Source organism: Xyrauchen texanus, chromosome 27, assembly GCF_025860055.1.
Source record: "Xyrauchen texanus isolate HMW12.3.18 chromosome 27, RBS_HiC_50CHRs, whole genome shotgun sequence".
Lineage (NCBI taxonomy): Eukaryota > Metazoa > Chordata > Actinopteri > Cypriniformes > Catostomidae > Xyrauchen > Xyrauchen texanus.
Window position 1 is genome coordinate 42,384,792 of NC_068302.1, and position 19,684 is coordinate 42,404,475.

At 36.6% G+C, this 19,684-nt stretch overlaps 1 protein-coding gene across 1 annotated transcript; it reads left to right on the forward strand.

The window, feature by feature from the left end:
• Positions 1-1,499: 1,499 nt before the first annotated feature.
• Positions 1,500-18,007, forward strand: LOC127621417 (integumentary mucin C.1-like). The gene is made up of 13 exons (XM_052094996.1): positions 1,500-1,608; positions 2,890-3,006; positions 3,092-3,229; positions 5,282-5,335; positions 5,874-5,999; positions 8,024-8,623; positions 10,823-10,939; positions 11,025-11,162; positions 13,359-13,418; positions 13,958-14,083; positions 15,048-15,140; positions 15,728-15,816; positions 17,456-18,007. Exons 2-13 carry the CDS (start codon positions 2,910-2,912, stop codon positions 17,552-17,554), a joined length of 1,737 nt encoding a protein of 578 aa, XP_051950956.1. The 5' UTR covers positions 1,500-1,608; positions 2,890-2,909; the 3' UTR covers positions 17,555-18,007.
• Positions 18,008-19,684: the final 1,677 nt, after the last annotated feature.

The following is a 19,684-nucleotide window of genomic DNA, read 5'->3' on the forward strand; positions in this document are numbered from 1 at the left end:
CTGGATAGACTATGTCAAAATGTTTCCAATATCTGCAGTTAATTCTGAAGTACTGGTACTAATGGGTCAATGCCTAATGGGTTTAAACTGGAATCTGCTGCACAAACGAAAGCTGCATATAAAACGCTGCTCAGAATAACACTCTCACACTAGTCTGATTTTGATGCACACATCTCAGGATGGGTCATATTGCTCTTATTTTCGTCGGCTGTCTGATTGTCACAAGGAGCTATTTAACAACAGGTAACATCAATCTGTTTGCTTCAGCTGCAATGTCATTTTGATATAGATTTTAATAGAGAATTGTAGAAAACTGTTTGTGATTTCATTAACAATAACTTTTGAGAGATTTTGAATGGCACCATTAGGTGACACTTCAGCACTAGTTCAACATTTTGTACTGTTGATACTAAATTGATTTTAATCTATATATTTTTATTTCAATTAACAGCTCAGAGTATCACCTCTCCACCTGTGTTTACTCCAAGTACCACATCAGCCTACAACAACTACCACATCACCTACAACAACTTCCACATCACCTACAACAACTACCACATCACCTACAACAAGTACCACATCACCTACAACAACTACCACATCACCTACAACAACTACCACATCACCTACAACAACTACCACATCACCTACAACAACCACATCACCTACAACAACTACCACATCGCCTACAACAACTACTACATCGCCTACAACTACCACATCACCTACAACAACTACCACATCACCTACAACAACTACCACATCACCTACAACAACTACTACATCACCTACAACAACTTCCACATCACCTACAACAACTACCACATCACCTACAACAACTACCACATCACCTACAACAACTACCACATCACCTACAACAACTACCACATCACCTACAACAACTACTACATCACCTACAACAACTTCCACATCACCTACAACAACTACCACATCACCTACAACAACTACCACATCACCTACAACAACTACTACATCGCCTACAACAACTACCACATTGCCTACAACAACTACCACATCACCTACAACAACTACCACATCACTTACAACAACTACCACATCACCTACAACAACTACCACATTGCCTACAACAACTACTACATCAGCCTACAACAACTACCACATCACCTACAACAACTACTACATCACCTACAACTACCACATCACCTACAACAACTACCACATCACCTACAACAACTACTACATCACCTACAACAACTTCCACATCACCTACAAGTACCACATCATCTACAACAAGTACCACATCACCTACAACAACTACCACATCACCTACAACAAGTACCACATCACATACAACAACTACTACATCACCTACAACAACTTCCACATCACCTACAACAACTACCACATCACCTACAACAAGTACCACATCACCTACAACAACTACCACATCACCTACAACAACTACTACATCACCTACAACTACCACATCACCTACAACAACTACCACATCACCTACAACAACTACCACATCACCTACAACAACTACTACATCACCTACAACAACTTCCACATCACCTACAACAAGTACCACATCACCTACAACAAGTACCACATCACCTACAACAAGTACCACATCACCTACAACAACTACCACATCACCTACAACAACTACCACATTGCCTACAACAACTACCACATTGCCTACAACAACTACCACATCACCTACAACAACTACCACATTGCCTACAACAACTACCACATCACCTACAACAACTACCACATTGCCTACAACAACTACCACATCACCTACAACAACTACCACATCACCTACAACAACTACCACATTGCCTACAACAACTACCACATCACCTACAACAACTACCACATCACCTACAACAACTACCACATTGCCTACAACAACTACCACATCACCTACAACAACTACCACATCACCTACAACAACTACCACATCGCCTACAACAAGTACTACATCACCTACTATCACATGTATGACATCAGCTAGTACATCACAACAACACAGTAAAATGTTTAACATTCTCGAAGCATCTTTGAGATTTCTCAATTACCACACAATCAGAACTCTCTGGAGAACTTTAGAGCACCCTTTCAGTTCAATGGAACCTGGTCTCATAGAAACACGTTACATGTAAAATACTTGTAATCAGATTACAGTTACTGACTAGCAATTAATTTACTCATATTGAAGAACTTTATCGGGTATGCTAATTTCTAAAATATTATTTATGTAGAATACATGAATCATGGCCTGTAACAAGTCATTGTGAAGGAGAAATGTGACTTGTGTGTAACAATGAACAAGAAAGAAATATAGACATTATTTTGAATTTGTTGAGCGGAATTTAAAAAAAAAAATAACTTAAAAGAAAAGTAATTAGTATAATAGTATAAATAATGTGATTTCTTTTTCAATTACGTAATGAGAAAGTAATCTGGTTAAACATTTTTAGAAATAATTTGGAATTTGTAGTGGATTACTATTACCCAACACTGCTTATGACTTCTTAACACTTTTAATATATCGCATGACTAATTTTACCATTAGCATGACATAATAAGCTTGTGTTTAGCGCCACACAGTAAACATTTTACCTCAGAACAAGGATATAATATATCGGTTATTTGAGGTTCCTTTGAAGGGTTTCTGGAGGATCTCCAGAGGGTTTCGTTGGTTTGAGTAATCTTAAATCGTGCCTACAGTACATCACCTTTAACTATTTTTGGGATTTGCTTTTTCAGTGTTCAATGATCTGAGACTAGCATTTTAACAGCCAAAACATTTGCCTTGCATGCTTCAGTTTTGTCTTACTTGTCTGTTGCACGTTCAAGTGTGTATCTTGACTTCACCTAATTCTAATTGTTCCACAGTAATTAGAGGATCCACTAATATGAGGTCCACACATGTGACCGCACAGATGAATCTCACCACACCATTTAATTTGACCACGACTATGAGCACTACGTCTACAACTCAAGTTCCCCTCAGTGAGTTTTTCTTTTCTTTTCATCTGTGTGTTTAAGTGTGTGATGTATTTATATTCATATCAGTGTTTTTGACTCATTTTTCCAGCATTTGGAAGCTGTGCAATGGCGGGCATGTGCTGTCCTGGACATAACAACTCCTGCCAAGCCAATAATTGTTTTTGTGATGTTGTATGTTTGAGACTGCATGACTGCTGCCCTGATTTCAAGCCCACCTGCCTTACAGGTATTCAAATATAATCATGTTAATATTATATTGGTAACACTTTACATTAAGCTTCCCTTTGTAAAGGGTTAATAAAGGGGTTAATAAATGATATATAACTCATTTATAAATGCATTATAAATCATTTATATGCAGTTATAAGAACATAAATAAAAGGGGTGACTATCATGTGATATTTGCCAAATAGTGTGCCAATTTAAACTTGCATGTTATAAATGCTTAATAAAGGTACCTATTAATACTTATATCAATTAAAATCATGAAATGTCATAATTCATTATTTATGTCATGATATGATACTTAAAATAAGCTACTATAGAGAGATTCAATGCTTGCGTTTGTGTTTTGTCACTTTCATTGTTAATTTGATGTCAAAATTAATGCTGCTACACCAAAAACTAACAAATAAATTCAGGGCTTTATTAATATCATTAAGTCATTAATACATGGTTCACAGGTGTCTACATAATGTTAAGGTGGACTTTCATAGCTTATTAATGCTTTGTAAGTCATTTATAAATGGTTCACAGGTGTCTACGATAAGGTGCACTTTCATAGCTTATTAATGTCTTGTAAGTCATTTATAAATGGTTCACAGGTGTCTACGTTAAGGTGCACTTTCATAGCTTATTAATGTCTTGTAAGTCATTTATAAATGGTTCACAGGTGTCTACTTTACGTTAAGGTGCACTTTCATAGCTTATTAATGTCTTGTAAGTCATTTATAAATGGTTCACAGGTGTCTGCTTTACATTAAGGTGCACTTTCATAGCTTATTAATGTCTTGTAAGTCATTTATAAATGGTTCACAGGTGTCTACTTTACATTAAGGTGCACTTTCATAGCTTATTAATGTTTTTTACGTCATTTATAAATGGTTCACAGGTGTCTACTTTACGTTAAGGTGCACTTTCATAGCTTATTAATGTCTTGTAAGTCATTTATAAATGGTTCACAGGTGTCTACTTTACATTAAGGTGCACTTTCATAGCTTATTAATGTCTTGTACGTCATTTATAAATGGTTCACAGGTGTCTACGTTAAGGTGCACTTTCATAGCTTATTAATGTCTTGTAAGTCATTTATAAATGGTTCACAGGTGTCTACTTTACATTAAGGTGCACTTTCATAGCTTATTAATGTCTTGTACGTCATTTATAAATGGTTCACAGGTGTCTACTTTACATTAAGGTGCACTTTCATAGCTTATTAATGTCTTGTACGTCATTTATAAATGGTTCACAGGTGTCTACTTTACGTTAAGGTGCACTTTCATAGCTTATTAATGTCTTGTAAGTCATTAAACAGTAAATGGTTCACAGGTAACTCAATAAATAGGCTTGCATTGTGGCACCTGTTTTAAGGTTGCTAAATAAGTTTGTAAATGCACCTTATATTAAGACTTGTATTACAAGGTACAGATATTGTAACTTAATTTATAAATGACCCATAAAATGAAGGGAAATAAAGCATAAAGATTTACTCTTAATAAGTGAGAGAAGTCAAAGTTACAGGAATACATTATTGTTCTGGATGAGCATGAAGTCCTGAAATGTAACTTTAATATATAGGTCACAAATCTGAGTAATGGCATTCTTCTGTCACCAACTCGACACGCACAGTGACATGAGACAAGACAACAGTGTAATCTATTTTTTGCTGCATCATGAATGATGACATTTCATGATTAGGATTAAAATATGTATTAATAAGAACATTTATTAAGCATTTATAACATGCAAAGTTAAAATTGTCTCACTATTTGGCAAGTATTGCATGAAAATCACCCTTTATATACATGTTGTTATAGATGCATATACATGATTTATAATGCATTTTAAGTTGTGTTATTAGTCATTAATGAACCCCTTTATAAACTCTTTACAGAGGCAACCTTAATGTCAAGTGTTACTATTATATTCAATGATTTATGATGAATAATTGTGATACAAATACAATTATAAGCTTATAAGCTCCTTTCAGAGCATTTGCTGAGCTTACATACTTATCTGATAAATCCTGACATCTGTCATTGCCTCTTTCCCCTCATAGTCAATAACAGCACCAACACCAGCACCAGCACACCAAGCACCTTGCCATTGACAGGTATGTTGTATTGTCTGTAATTATGCTATATAATGTGTTCTTTTTCTTTGATTATGTTAACTGTTAAATATTACATGAACTATTTTTACTAACACTTTTAATGTTCATCTTGGACTGACACTGACACCTAGTGGCTCGGATGCAGCATCATTTCAAATGAATCTTTGTCAGTTTCAGATGCCACTGTAGAAATGTATTATTCACAGTCAGCCATGATTAATGTAATCATTGAGTGAAAGTGTCCAATAACAGGACGGGTACTGAGATTAAGCGAGTAGCATTCGGCTGGTCATGTGACTCTAACATGGCCGCCCCATGTGCGGATCCGCTCCACGTACAATAAAACAGCTTTTATAAGGTTACTGATGTACTGATGCTCATGATGTCCTACATATGTTGCACAATTACAGTTCATGTCTTTAGGAGTTAAACCTTTTAAATGAGGTCTTTAATTAATTAATATTTTGTATAGAGTGAAATGAGGATCGATCCAGTCATTATTTGAACTTTTGACATGTCATTCACTCCGATTCTGTAGGGAATTGTTCAGCAGAACCGGCTCTTTGCTGTCCTGGGAATAACGTCAGCTGTTTCAGAGGCTGTTTTTGTGATGAAATGTGTAAACAACACAACGACTGCTGCCCCGACTTCAATGGCACATGCTGTAAGAACCCAGATGTTTTTTGTGTTGTGTTTGATTTAAGAAAAATACACGTGTAAACTGAGAATAATAGCTTATATCCAATAGGCTGAAATATCTTGAGAATTTGAGATGATAAATATTTTGTTTACAGTTTTGGCCCTTTAATTTGATTGGTCAAGCAGCATTACCAGAGTGCTGATAATATAAAAATGTATCCTTCCTCATGTCTGTGTTCACCGCTTTGGCTTCTGTTGGAGCTATGTTTGATAGCGGCACAAAAATAACTACCCATATTGGGCATGGAAAGTCAGGTAGTCGATAGTTTATAGAAATGTTGTATAACAGCCCAAGAAAGACTGATTTGCTTAACGGGTTATCGGTTCTGTAATATAGGGTCTCCCAATAAATGGAGCCATTCTTCTTATTATTATTATTAGTGGTGCTTGCCAAAGGCAAGGTATCACTATTGTTCTCTTGCATACTTATTGTTCCTCTTTTTATTGTTATTATAGCCCTGCGTGTCTCCCTCTCTCTCCCTCAGAGGATTTATATTATCAAGCAGCCAATAAGTAATGACCTAAAATCTTCATAGCCACACCCTAAAAATGCTAAAAACATGCTAGCATCAGCCTTGCGAAGTGCTAAAACGTGCTAAAAACTTGATTGCATCAGGCTAACACATGCTAGCATCAACTAGCGAAGTGCTAAAACAAGCTAAAAACGTGCTAACACATGCTAGTATCACCTAGCGAAGTGCTAAAACATGCTAAAAACATGCTAGTATCCTGCTAACACATGCTAGCATCATGCTAACACAAACATAACACCTACATGCTACCATCATGAAAAACACATGCTAGCAACATTCTATGACCATTATTTTAGTGCTTAGCAACAAGTTAGAAAATGCTATTTAACGAGTTTTGCCGGAAACCGCCGCCGGACGCTGTACCTGCCAAAAGGAATGGTGGACGGTGATCGTAATGACGGCCGTACACACCAGTTATGTGACCCAGGGAATAAGGAAACCGCTCTTTTGTTAAACTTTTGGGTACAGCAGCTACTTGAGCATGCGGCAAAATTAAATGAAAAAGGATCAAAAGTTTCTCCCACCAGCCCGAACAGACCACAAAACGGTGCCGTAATATGCAGAAAAAGACAGCAAAAAGTGCCCCACCTCCAACAACTTTTTGGGTCAGTTATTATGTAAAATCCCGGGCCGATTTCTCTTCCCAGTCCAGCCCTGTGTGTAAGTGTAATGCAACTGAAAAAGATATTAAGCAAAGCAGGATAGGGGGCATCTTCACATATATAGACCCAGATAGCAAAATAACATTGGGGACGAATTTGGGAACATGTCTGCAGTGAGTTTGGCCAACATACCACATAGAATTACGGTCCAAGATTGGCCCAAATGTCACTAGCTGAAATTAGACCGGACACACGACAGTAAGTGACCAAAACTCACCACGATTTTGTTGTGTTCCCCGTATCCCCAGAAAGCAGATTATTGGACCACAGCTCACAATGCATTGGGCTGTTACTCTTTGTTTTCAGGGTTATAAATATAAATGTATTATACTTATGGAATCTGGATAGACTATGTCAAAATGTTTCCAATATCTGCAGTTAATTCTGAAGTACTGGTACTAATGGGTCAATGCCTAATGGGTTTAAACTGGAATCTGCTGCACAAACGAAAGCTGCATATAAAACGCTGCTCAGAATAACACTCTCACACTAGTCTGATTTTGATGCACACATCTCAGGATGGGTCATATTGCTCTTATTTTCGTCGGCTGTCTGATTGTCACAAGGAGCTATTTAACAACAGGTAACATCAATCTGTTTGCTTCAGCTGCAATGTCATTTTGATATAGATTTTAATAGAGAATTGTAGAAAACAGTTTGTGATTTCATTAACAATAACTTTAATGAAGAGATTTTGAATGGCACCATTAGGTGACAGTTCAGCACTAGTTCAACATTTTGTACTGTTGATACTAAATTGATTTTAATCTATATATTTTTATTTCAATTAACAGCTCAGAGTATCACCTCTCCACCTGTGTTTACTCCAAGTACCACATCGCCTACAACAACTACAACATCACCTACAACAACTACTACATCACCTACAACAAGTACCACATCACCTACAACAAGTACCACATCACCTACAACAAGTACCACATCACCTACAACAACTACCACATCACCTACAACAACTACCACATCACCTACAACAACTACTACATCACCTACAACTACTACATCACCTACAACAAGTACCACATCACCTACAACAACTACCACATCACCTACAACAACTAACACATCACCTACAACAAGTACCACATCACCTACAACAACTACCACATCACATACAACAACTACCACATCACCTACAACAAGTACCACATCACCTACAACAACTACCACATCACATACAACAACTACCACATCACCTACAACAAGTACCACATCACCTACAACAAGTACCACATCACCTACAACAACTACCACATCACCTACAACAACTACTACATCACCTACAACAAGTACCACATCACCTACAACAACTACCACATCACCTACAACAAGTACCACATCACCTACAACAAGTACCACATCACCTACAACAGGTACCACATCTCCTACAACAACTACCACATCGCCTACAACAAGTACCACATCACCTACAACAACTACCACATCACCTACAACAAGTACCACATCACCTACAACAACTACCACATCACCTACAAGTACCACATCACCTACAACAAGTACCACATCACCTACAACAACTACCACATCACCTACAACAAGTACCACATCACCTACAACAACTACCACATCACCTACAACAACTACCACATCACCTACAACAACTACTACATCACCTACAACTACTACATCACCTACAACAAGTACCACATCACCTACAACAACTACCACATCACCTACAACAACTACCACATCACATACAACAACTACCACATCACCTACAACAAGTACCACATCACCTACAACAACTACCACATCACATACAACAACTACCACATCACCTACAACAAGTACCACATCACCTACAACAACTACCACATCACCTACAACAACTACTACATCACCTACAACAAGTACCACATCACCTACAACAACTACCACATCACCTACAACAACTACCACATCACCTACAACAACTACCACATCACATACAACAACTACCACATCACCTACAACAAGTACCACATCACCTACAACAACTACCACATCACCTACAACTACCACATCACCTACAACAACTACTACATCACCTACAACAAGTACCACATCACCTACAACAACTACCACATCACCTACAACAACTACTACATCACCTACAACAAGTACCACATCACCTACAACAACTACCACATCACCTACAACAACTACCACATCACATACAACAACTACCACATCACCTACAACAAGTACCACATCACCTACAACAACTACCACATCACCTACAACAACTACCACATCACATACAACAACTACCACATCACCTACAACAACTACCACATCACCTACAACAAGTACCACATCACCTACAACAACTACCACATCACATACAACAACTAGCACATCACCTACAACAAGTACCACATCACCTACAACAACTACCACATCACATACAACAACTACCACATCACCTACAACAAGTACCACGTCACCTACAACAACTAATACATCACCTACAACAACTACCACATCACCTACAACAACTACCACATCACCTACAACAAGTACCACATCACCTACAACAACTACTACATCACCTACAACAAGTACCACATCACCTACAACAAGTACCACATCACCTACAACAACTACCACATCACCTACAACAAGAACTACATCACCTACAACAAGTAATACATCACCTACTATCACATGTATGACATCAGCTAGTACATCACAACAACACAGTAAAAAGTTTAACATTCTCGAAGCATCGTTTGAGATTTCTCAATTACCACACAATCAGAACTCTCTGGAGAACTTTAGAGCACCCTTTCAGTTCAATGGAACCTGGTCTCATAGAAACACGTTACATGTAAAATACTTGTAATCAGATTACAGTTACTGACTAGCAATTAATTTACTCATATTGAAGAACTTTATCGGGGTATGCTAATTTCTAAAATATTATTTATGTAGAATACATGAATCATGGCCTGTAACAAGTCATTGTGAAGGAGAAATGTGACTTGTGTGTAACAATGAACAAGAAAGAAATATAGACATTATTTTGAATTTGTTGAGCGGAATTATTTTTTTTAAATAACTTAAAAGAAATGTAATTAGTATAATATTATAAATAATGTGATTTCTTTTTCAATTACGTAATGAGAAAAGTAATCTGGTTAAAAGTTTTGAGAAATAATTTGGAATTTGTAGTGGATTACTATTACCCAACACTGCTTATGACTTCTTAACACTTTTAATATATCGCATGACTAATTTTACCATTAGCATGACATAATAAGCTTGTGTTTAGCACCACACAATAAATATTTTACCTCAGAACAAGGATATAATATATCGGTTATTTGAGGTTCCTTTGAAGGGTTTCTGGAGGATCTCCAGAGGGTTTCGTTGGTTTGAGTAATCTTAAATCGTGCCTACAGTACATCACCTTTAACTATTTTTGGGATTTGCTTTTTCAGTGTTCAATGATCTGAGACTAGCATTTTAACAGCCAAAACATTTGCCTTGCATGCTTCAGTTTTGTCTTACTTGTCTGTTGCATGTTCGAGTGTGTATCTTGACTTCACCTAATTCTAATTGTTCCACAGTAATTAGAGGATCCACTAATATGAAGTCCACACATGTGACCACACAGATGAATCTCACCACACCATTTAATTTGACCACGACTATGAGCACTACGTCTACAACTCAAGTTCCCCTCAGTGAGTTTTTCTTTTCTTTTCATCTGTGTGTTTAAGTGTGTGATGTATTTATATTCATATCAGTGTTTTTGACTCATTTTTCCAGCATTTGGAAGCTGTGCAATGGCGGGCATGTGCTGTCCTGGACAAAACAACTCCTGCCGCGCCAATAATTGTTTTTGTGATGTTATTTGTTTGAGACTGCATGACTGCTGCCCTGATTTCAAGCCCACCTGCCTTACAGGTATTCAAATATAATCATGTTAATATTATATTGGTAACACTTTACATTAAGCTTCCCTTTGTAAAGGGTTAATAAAGGGGTTAATAAATGATATATAACTTATTTATAAATGCATTATAAATCATTTATATGCAGTTATAAGAACATAAATAAAAGGGGTGACTATCATGTGATATTTGCCAAATAGTGTGCCAATTTAAACTTGCATGTTATAAATGCTTAATAAAGGTACCTATTAATACTTATATCAATTAAAATCATGAAATGTCATAATTCATTATTTATGTCATGATATGATACTTAAAATAAGCTACTATAGAGAGATTCAATGCTTGCGTTTGTGTTTTGTCACTTTCATTGTTAATTTGATGTCAAAATTAATGCTGCTACACCAAAAACAAACAAATAAATTCAGGGCTTTATTAATATCATTAAGTCATTAATAAATGGTTCACAGGTGTCTACATAATGTTAAGGTGGACTTTCATAGCTTATTAATGTCTTGAAAGTCATTTATAAATGGTTCACAGGTGTTTGCTTTACATTAAGGTACACTTTCATAGCTTATTAATGTCTTGTAAGTCATTTATAAATGGTTCACAGGTGTCTGCTTCACGTTAAGGTACACTTTCATAGCTTATTAATGTCTTATAAGTCATTTATAAATGGTTCACAGGTGTCTACTTTACGTTAAGGTGCACTTTCATAGCTTATTAATGCTTTGTAAGTCATTTATAAATGGTTCACAGGTGTCTACTTTACGTTAAGGTACACTTTCATAGCTTATTAATGTCTTATAAGTCATTTATAAATGGTTCACAGGTGTCTACTTTACGTTAAGGTGCACTTTCATAGCTTATTAATGCTTTGTAAGTCATTTATAAATGGTTCACAGGTGTCTACTTTACGTTAAGGTGCACTTTCATAGCTTATTAATGCTTTGTAAGTCATTTATAAATGGTTCACAGGTGTCTACTTTACGTTAAGGTGCACTTTCATAGCTTATTAATGCTTTGTAAGTCATTTATAAATGGTTCACAGGTGTCTACTTTACGTTAAGGTGCACTTTCATAGCTTATTAATGCTTTGTAAGTCATTTATAAATGGTTCACAGGTGTCTATTTTACGTTAAGGTGCACTTTCATAGCTTATTAATGCTTTGTAAGTCATTTATAAATGGTTCACAGGTGTCTACTTTACGTTAAGGTGCACTTTCATAGCTTATTAATGTTTTGTAAGTCATTTATAAATGGTTCACAGGTGTCTACTTTACGTTAAGGTGCACTTTCATAGCTTATTAATGTTTTGTAAGTAATTTATAAATGGTTCACAGGTGTCTACTTTACGTTAAGGTGCACTTTCATAGCTTATTAATGTCTTGTAAGTCATTTATAAATGGTTCACAGGTGTCTACTTTACGTTAAGGTGCACTTTCATAGCTTATTAATGTCTTGTAAGTCATTAAACAGTAAATGGTTCACGGGTAACTCAATAAATAGGCTTGCATTGTGGCACCTGTTTTAAGGTTGCTAAATAAGTTTGTAAATGCACCTTATATTAAGACTTGTATTACAAGGTACAGATATTGTAACTTAATTTATAAATGACCCGTAAAATGAAGGGAAATAAAGAATAAAGATTTGCTCTTAATAAGTGAGAGAAGTCAAAGTTACAGGAATACATTATTGTTCTGGATGAGCATGAAGTCCTGAAATGTAACTTTAATATGTAGGTCACAAATCTGAGTAATGGCATTCTTCTGTCACCAACTCGACACGCACAGTGACATGAGACAAGACAACAGTGTAATCTATTTTTTGCTGCATCATGAATGATGACATTTCATGATTAGGATTAAAATATGTATTAATAAGAACATTTATTAAGCATTTATACCATGCAAAGTTAAAACTGTTTTACTATTTGGCAAGTATTGCATGAAAATCACCCTTTATATACATGTTGTTATAGATGCATATACATGATTTATTAAAAAGAGTTATTACTCATTAATGAACCCCTTTATAAACTCTTTACAGAGGCAACCTTAATGTCAAGTGTTACCACTATATTCAATAATTTATGATTAATAATTGTGATAAAAATAAAATTATAAGCTCCTTTCAGAGCATTTGCTGAGCTTACATACTTATCTGATAAATCCTGACATCTGTCATTGCCTCTTTCCCCTCATAGTCAATAACAGCACCAGCACCAACACCAGCACCAGCACACCAAGCACCTTGCCATTGACAGGTATATTGTATTGTCTGTAATTATGCTATATAATGTGTTCTTTTTCTTTGATTATGTTAACTGTTAAATATTACATGAACTATTTTTACTAACACTTTTAATGTTCATCTTGGACTGACACTGACACCTAGTGGCTCGGATGCAGCATCATTTCAAATGAATCTTTGTCAGTTTCAGATGCCACTGTAGAAATGTATTATTCACAGTCAGCCATGATTAATGTAATCATTGAGTGAAAGTGTCCAATAACAGGACGGGTACTGAGATTAAGCGAGTAGCATTCGGCTGGTCATGTGACTCTAACATGGCTGCCCCCATGTGCGGACCCGCTCCACGTAGAATAAAACAGCTTTTATAAGGTTACTGATGTACTGATGCTCATGATGTCCTACATATGTTGCACAATTACAGTTCATGTCTTTATGAGTTAAACCTTTTAAATGAGGTCTTTAATTAATTAATATTTTGTATAGAGTGAAATGAGGATCGATCCAGTCATTATTTGAACTTTTGACATGTCATTCACTCCGATTCTGTAGGGAATTGTTCAGCAGAACCGGCTCTTTGCTGTCCTGGGAATAACGTCAGCTGTTTCAGAGGCTGTTTTTGTGATGAAATGTGTAAACAACACAACGACTGCTGCCCCGACTTCAATGGCACATGCTGTAAGAACCCAGATGTTTATTGTGTTGTGTTTGATTTAAGAAAAATACACGTGTAAACTGAGAATAATAGCTTATATCCAATAGGCTGAAATATCTTGAGAATTTGAGATGATAAATATTTTGTTTACAGTTTTGGCCCTTTAATTTGATTGGTCAAGCAGCATTACCAGAGTGCTGATAATATAAAAATGTATCCTTCCTCATGTCTGTGTTCACCGCTTTGGCTTCTGTTGGAGCTATGTTTGATAGCGGCACAAAAATAACTACCCATATTGGGCATGCTAGCATCGCCTTGCGAACTGCTAAAACATGCTAAAAACGTGCTAGCAACATGCTAACACATGCTAGCATCGCCTTGCGAAGTGCTAAAACATGCTAAAAATGTGCTAGCAACATGCTAACAAATGCTAGCATCTCCTAGCGAAGTGCTAAAACATGCCAAAAATTTGCTAACATCATGCTAACACATGCTAGCATCGCCTATCGAAGTGCTAAAACATGCTAAAAACATGCTAGCATCAGGCTAACACATGTTAGCATCAACTAGTGAAGTGCTAAAAACAAGCTAAAAACGTGCTAGCAACATGCTAACACATGCTAGCATCACCTTGCGAAGTGCTAAAACAAGCTAAAACGTGTTAACACATGCTAGTATCACCTAGCAAAGTGCTAAATCATGCTAAAAACGTGCTAATATCCTGCTAACACATGCTAGCATCACCTAGCAATGTAGTAAAACATGCTAGCATCATGCTAACACAAACATAACACCTACATGCTACCATCATGAAAAACACATGCTAGCAACATTCTATAACCATTATTTTAGTGTTTAGCAACAAGATAGAAAAAGCTATTTAACGAGTTTTGGCATGGCTAGCACCACACACATTTTCTTCAGGAATCTAGTTATTATTATTATCTATATGTACCATATTCATAACACTTTTTTTATCTGCTCCAGCACCTACAAATCTAACAACAGCCGTTCCTAGCACAAATGTGACACCAGAGCCGTCCAATCGAACAGCTCAGATGAACACAACTGCAAATACAGGTGAGGAGAGGCACCAAATACATCAGCTATTAATGAAAGTCTTAAAAGATCAATAAAACGTCTCCTCTATGTTATGGTTACAGTATAAAGAACCTAAAAGCGATAGACAGTATTTTGGTCTGTCAAAGTCACTGTCAGCAGATTTGTCCTTTTCCTTTAAAGCAATAATGTCCAATGTTTCAATGAATAGTCAATGAGAAATGCACATCCACATCCATTAATTATAAGGACCTACTGAGCTGAGATATTGTGACAAGGAGGAGGGCGGGGCCAGGCCGTGACTATGCATGCCAGGCCCCCAGTCGGCTAATCAGCCGAGGAGAGGGATCAGTGCAACGAGATGCGGCAGTTCGGGAGAGAGAGAGCTGCAGGCAGCTGCCCTGTATGTGTTAAAAACATTACTTTGATGCTTCGTCCAGTTCCCGCCTCCTCCTTTCCATCGAACCCTGTTACAGATATTCTTCTATACCACATATTCTCTTAATTTCCACAACCCCAGCCAAAGGTGTGCAAATGTTTGTGTGTACACTACACTGGTGTGCGTATTTAACATACTGACAATGTTGTGGTGTTTTGTTACTTCACAGATGTTCTCTCAATACTCGCTAATTTGGAAGTTGAAATTTTGGCACCGGAGTCGTCCACAGAAATAGAGCACAAGGCGGCACTGCTGCAGGTGAGAAGAGAGCACCATTAGCAAACATTCAGCATCTCAAGAGTGCTTTGCCGGTAATCGGATAGTACATACTTTTAACTATAGGCCAGTATTGGGACACCAAAGTCCCTTTAAAGTAAGTCACTTCACTCTGTGCCAGCTTTGTAATGCCCCCCGAGCAGCCTGTTTTCTATGTAGGCAATAGTAATCAATATAGCACGTGAAACTGTATCTAAAAAAATGAAAATTAATTTAAAAAAAAGCTATTAACAAAAGTATCTATTTAATGTAGAATTCAATAATATCACCTGATATTGATGAAATCAGAAGTGGTCCATTTGATTATTTATTAATAATTTTGCACTGTAAATACTTTGGCAATCGGTAAAAACATCAGACTCGTCAAATATTCATGTGTCATATGTCGTTGGAAAGCTCTTAAAGAGTAAAATACAACCAGCCCATGTGTTTTACTCACAGACAAAACTATAGCGAGTAATAGTTAAATATATGTTTTTGACAATTATGTTTCATGTGTTGCTTAATTTCGAAGAATGTTATGAAAAAACGTTTTATGTTTAACAGAACGTAAAACATCACGTCATTACTTAAAGGAGGCGATTGTCTTTCAAACAAGCCCATGCACAAGGTAATTGGATGTATGTATCATTAGATAATTGGCACAAAGCACAATGTGCGCACAGCGTCTGGCTATCTGGCTGAAAACACATTAGCTTTCCTGGATCAGATGACGTAAGTGGAAATCATGTAGCATCCAGGAACGCAAAACCAATTGAATTGGGTATAGATCGGTGAAAAACTTGTTCATATTTGGGAAGAAAGACATGTGATTGGTGACTGTTTCATATGACCACCAGGAGAGGGTGCAAATACATGATACACAGACTCAATAATGCCTCAAATGACACAGAATGAAACTCATTCAGTGAAATCTCATGACTAAAATCATGTCTGCATGCTATGCAAACCTTTAGTCATTGTTGTGTTTGCATGTGTAATTAGTTCTTATGTATAATTATTATCTTTTATGTGTTTGGAGAGGCGTTTGGACACTTGGAGACATTTTTGTACACTAGTATCAATTATATTTATAATGCTATAACTTTTGATCACCTTGTCGTATCAACACAAAGTTATTCTCAGATACGGTTGACATGGTTGGGAACAAACCTAATGCACTTTTTCAGAGCTGCCTTATTTACACCCAGTGATATATCATGTTAAATCAGAAAAATAAGAAAAAAGTAGATTTTTGTCTCAATATTTTTGTGTTATTTTTCAGCAGTTTCTTAGGCTGACAGTCTCAGATTATATCATAATCTATATCATTAAAACATTTGAAAAGTTTCCTTTAAAATAATACCAAACACTTGACTCTGCTTTGTTTTTAAAAAAGTATTTAGAAAGTCACTAAGGGGTCAAATAATTCGGAATGTGATTACTTTTTATGTGAAGTAATCGGTAAAGTAATCTGATTACTTAATTTTATTTATTTATTTTATTTTTTTATTTTTTTATACAAGTAATTAGTCATTTGTAGTGGATTACTTGTTTTGAGTAACTTACCCATTTGGGACGCAGCCTTACTGTGCTCTTCTGGGCCTGTTGTCTCCTAACATCCTGTTGTCTTTATTTTCAGATTGCTCGTTCGCTGGAGGAACTCCTAAGACAAAACAATACTGACATCTTCTCTTTTGAGGTCTCAAGAATTGCTGTTTATGAGGAGCCATGTGGTTGAGTCAGAAATCGGCCAATGCTTCATGAAATATATAGTTAAAAAATCACTGCAGGGCACTTTAAATACTTAATTTTGGGAACCAATCAGTCATGATTATTTTGTAAAAAAGCATTAAAAAATGTAATTTGTTCAAATCATTGCTTATGTGCCAGATACAATGTACGGTACCATCTTCTGTTAAACAGGAGTGGTGGTGGCGTAGTGGGCTAAAGCACGTAACTGGTAATCAGAAGGTTGCTGGTTCGACCCCCACAGTCACCATCATTGTGTCCTTGAGTAAGGCACTTAACTCCAGGTTGCTCCGGGGGGATTGTCCCTGTAATAAGTGCTCTGTAAGTCACTTTGGATAAAAGCGTCTGCCAAATGCATAAATGTAAATCTTAAAAATCTGCTTATTATATGTGTGAAATGGCCTCAAGCAAACCTCTAGATAAAGAGTGTAATTTTAGCACTGAGACATCTGTGGCCTGGTTTCTTATGCAATAAGAACTTTTTATGAAACTGTTCATGGTTTGTGCATTAATCTTAAATATGCAAGCTTAGCCTAAAGCTTCAGCTCTTCAGAGAAATAACAGAGGAAGATCTGCCTTTTAAAATAATAAGCATGCGTCTGTTGAATTCAGCGTCATTCAGTCCTCTACTAAAACTCATGATACTGTAAGTATCCCGCTAGGCTCAGTTTTCCTGTAATTACTCATTCTTGTAATTCCTTCCTCATCTACACAAAAGGAAGAATGGCACACCTACTTTAACAACGTTTCCCTGGTTGTTTGTTTTGGACATGCCTGTCTGTTAATCTCATCCAAAACAAAGCTGATGAGAAACCCCAGCAAACACGCAAACGGTCAAAATGTCATTTGTTCGGGTTTCCCGGTGACTGGATCTTGTTATTATAGATTTCAATCACCACTATTTACGAAACGTTTAAATGGTGTTTATTTGTCTGCAAAGACACTCTTTCCTGCCACAGTTGCCCACAAATAATCATCATTGATTGATTATAACAAGAGCATGTCAGAAAATAACTAACAATATATTTATGGGGTGATACCGTATCGATTTTTGGTTTTCATTTGGCATTTCACTGCAATAACCAACACTTACTTAACTTCCTCTTCAGTTCCACTCAAACACCTGCAATTCTGACCAAAATCAATCTGGGCTCGAGTCCCGAATGTATTAATCTTGCGACACACCTGGTGGGCAGTCACTCCGAGGCACCTTTCGTGGGCTTTGTTGGCCGCCCTTATCTGATTGGAGAAGTTTTCTCTGCTGAATCATGGGGTTTTTCACCGTAGATTCTGCTATCAAACACTATTTTTCACATCATATAGACCTGAAGAGGATTTTCTTTGGCCTGAAAATGATAGTTAATGTCATCCTATTGGACTAAAACGTATTGACTTTGCTCACACGGGGTATCACAACTTCCCCAAAAAAAATTTTTCCCACTTAGTGTTCCCGGTCAAAAATGACCGGCCTATAAAAATTGCATATAAATCTCTCATTATGCTACATTATCACCAAATATTGAATTAGATCTTTTTGACAACTTGTTTTCATTCAATTAGCACATTTTGCAATTCTTTTTGAAACTTATTGATCACAGACCTCATTGGCTTGAGCTTAAGCACCTCACATTATTTGAGTGAAACAAGCATTATTTATGGCTATATAATGTTGGATAATGTTGGCAATATTAAATGAAATATGAAAACTTTCAGCAGCATTTATCACACTAGTGTGCTTTAATGTTTAACCAGGAAGTTTGTTTTGAAATGCTTTTATTTTGTACAAAATGACAAAAGTTACACTTGTGGCGTTCCTGGTCAAAAATGAGGGAGATCAAAAATAAGAGTGTTCATGAGCATGTTCATCATGTTCACATATGTGCATGTGTGCTTGCAAATATAAAAGCCTTGGACCCGTGCACACGCACATACACAAAACACGTGCACTAACACACACACACACATGCACACTCAAACACACACATGCTAACGTACATGCACAAACACTTTTGAGTGTTACATGCTTTCTTTCACAGAGATTAACTTTATCCCTGAACTACATCCAACATACATTCATCCATCCAACATTACCACACACACACACACACACACACACACA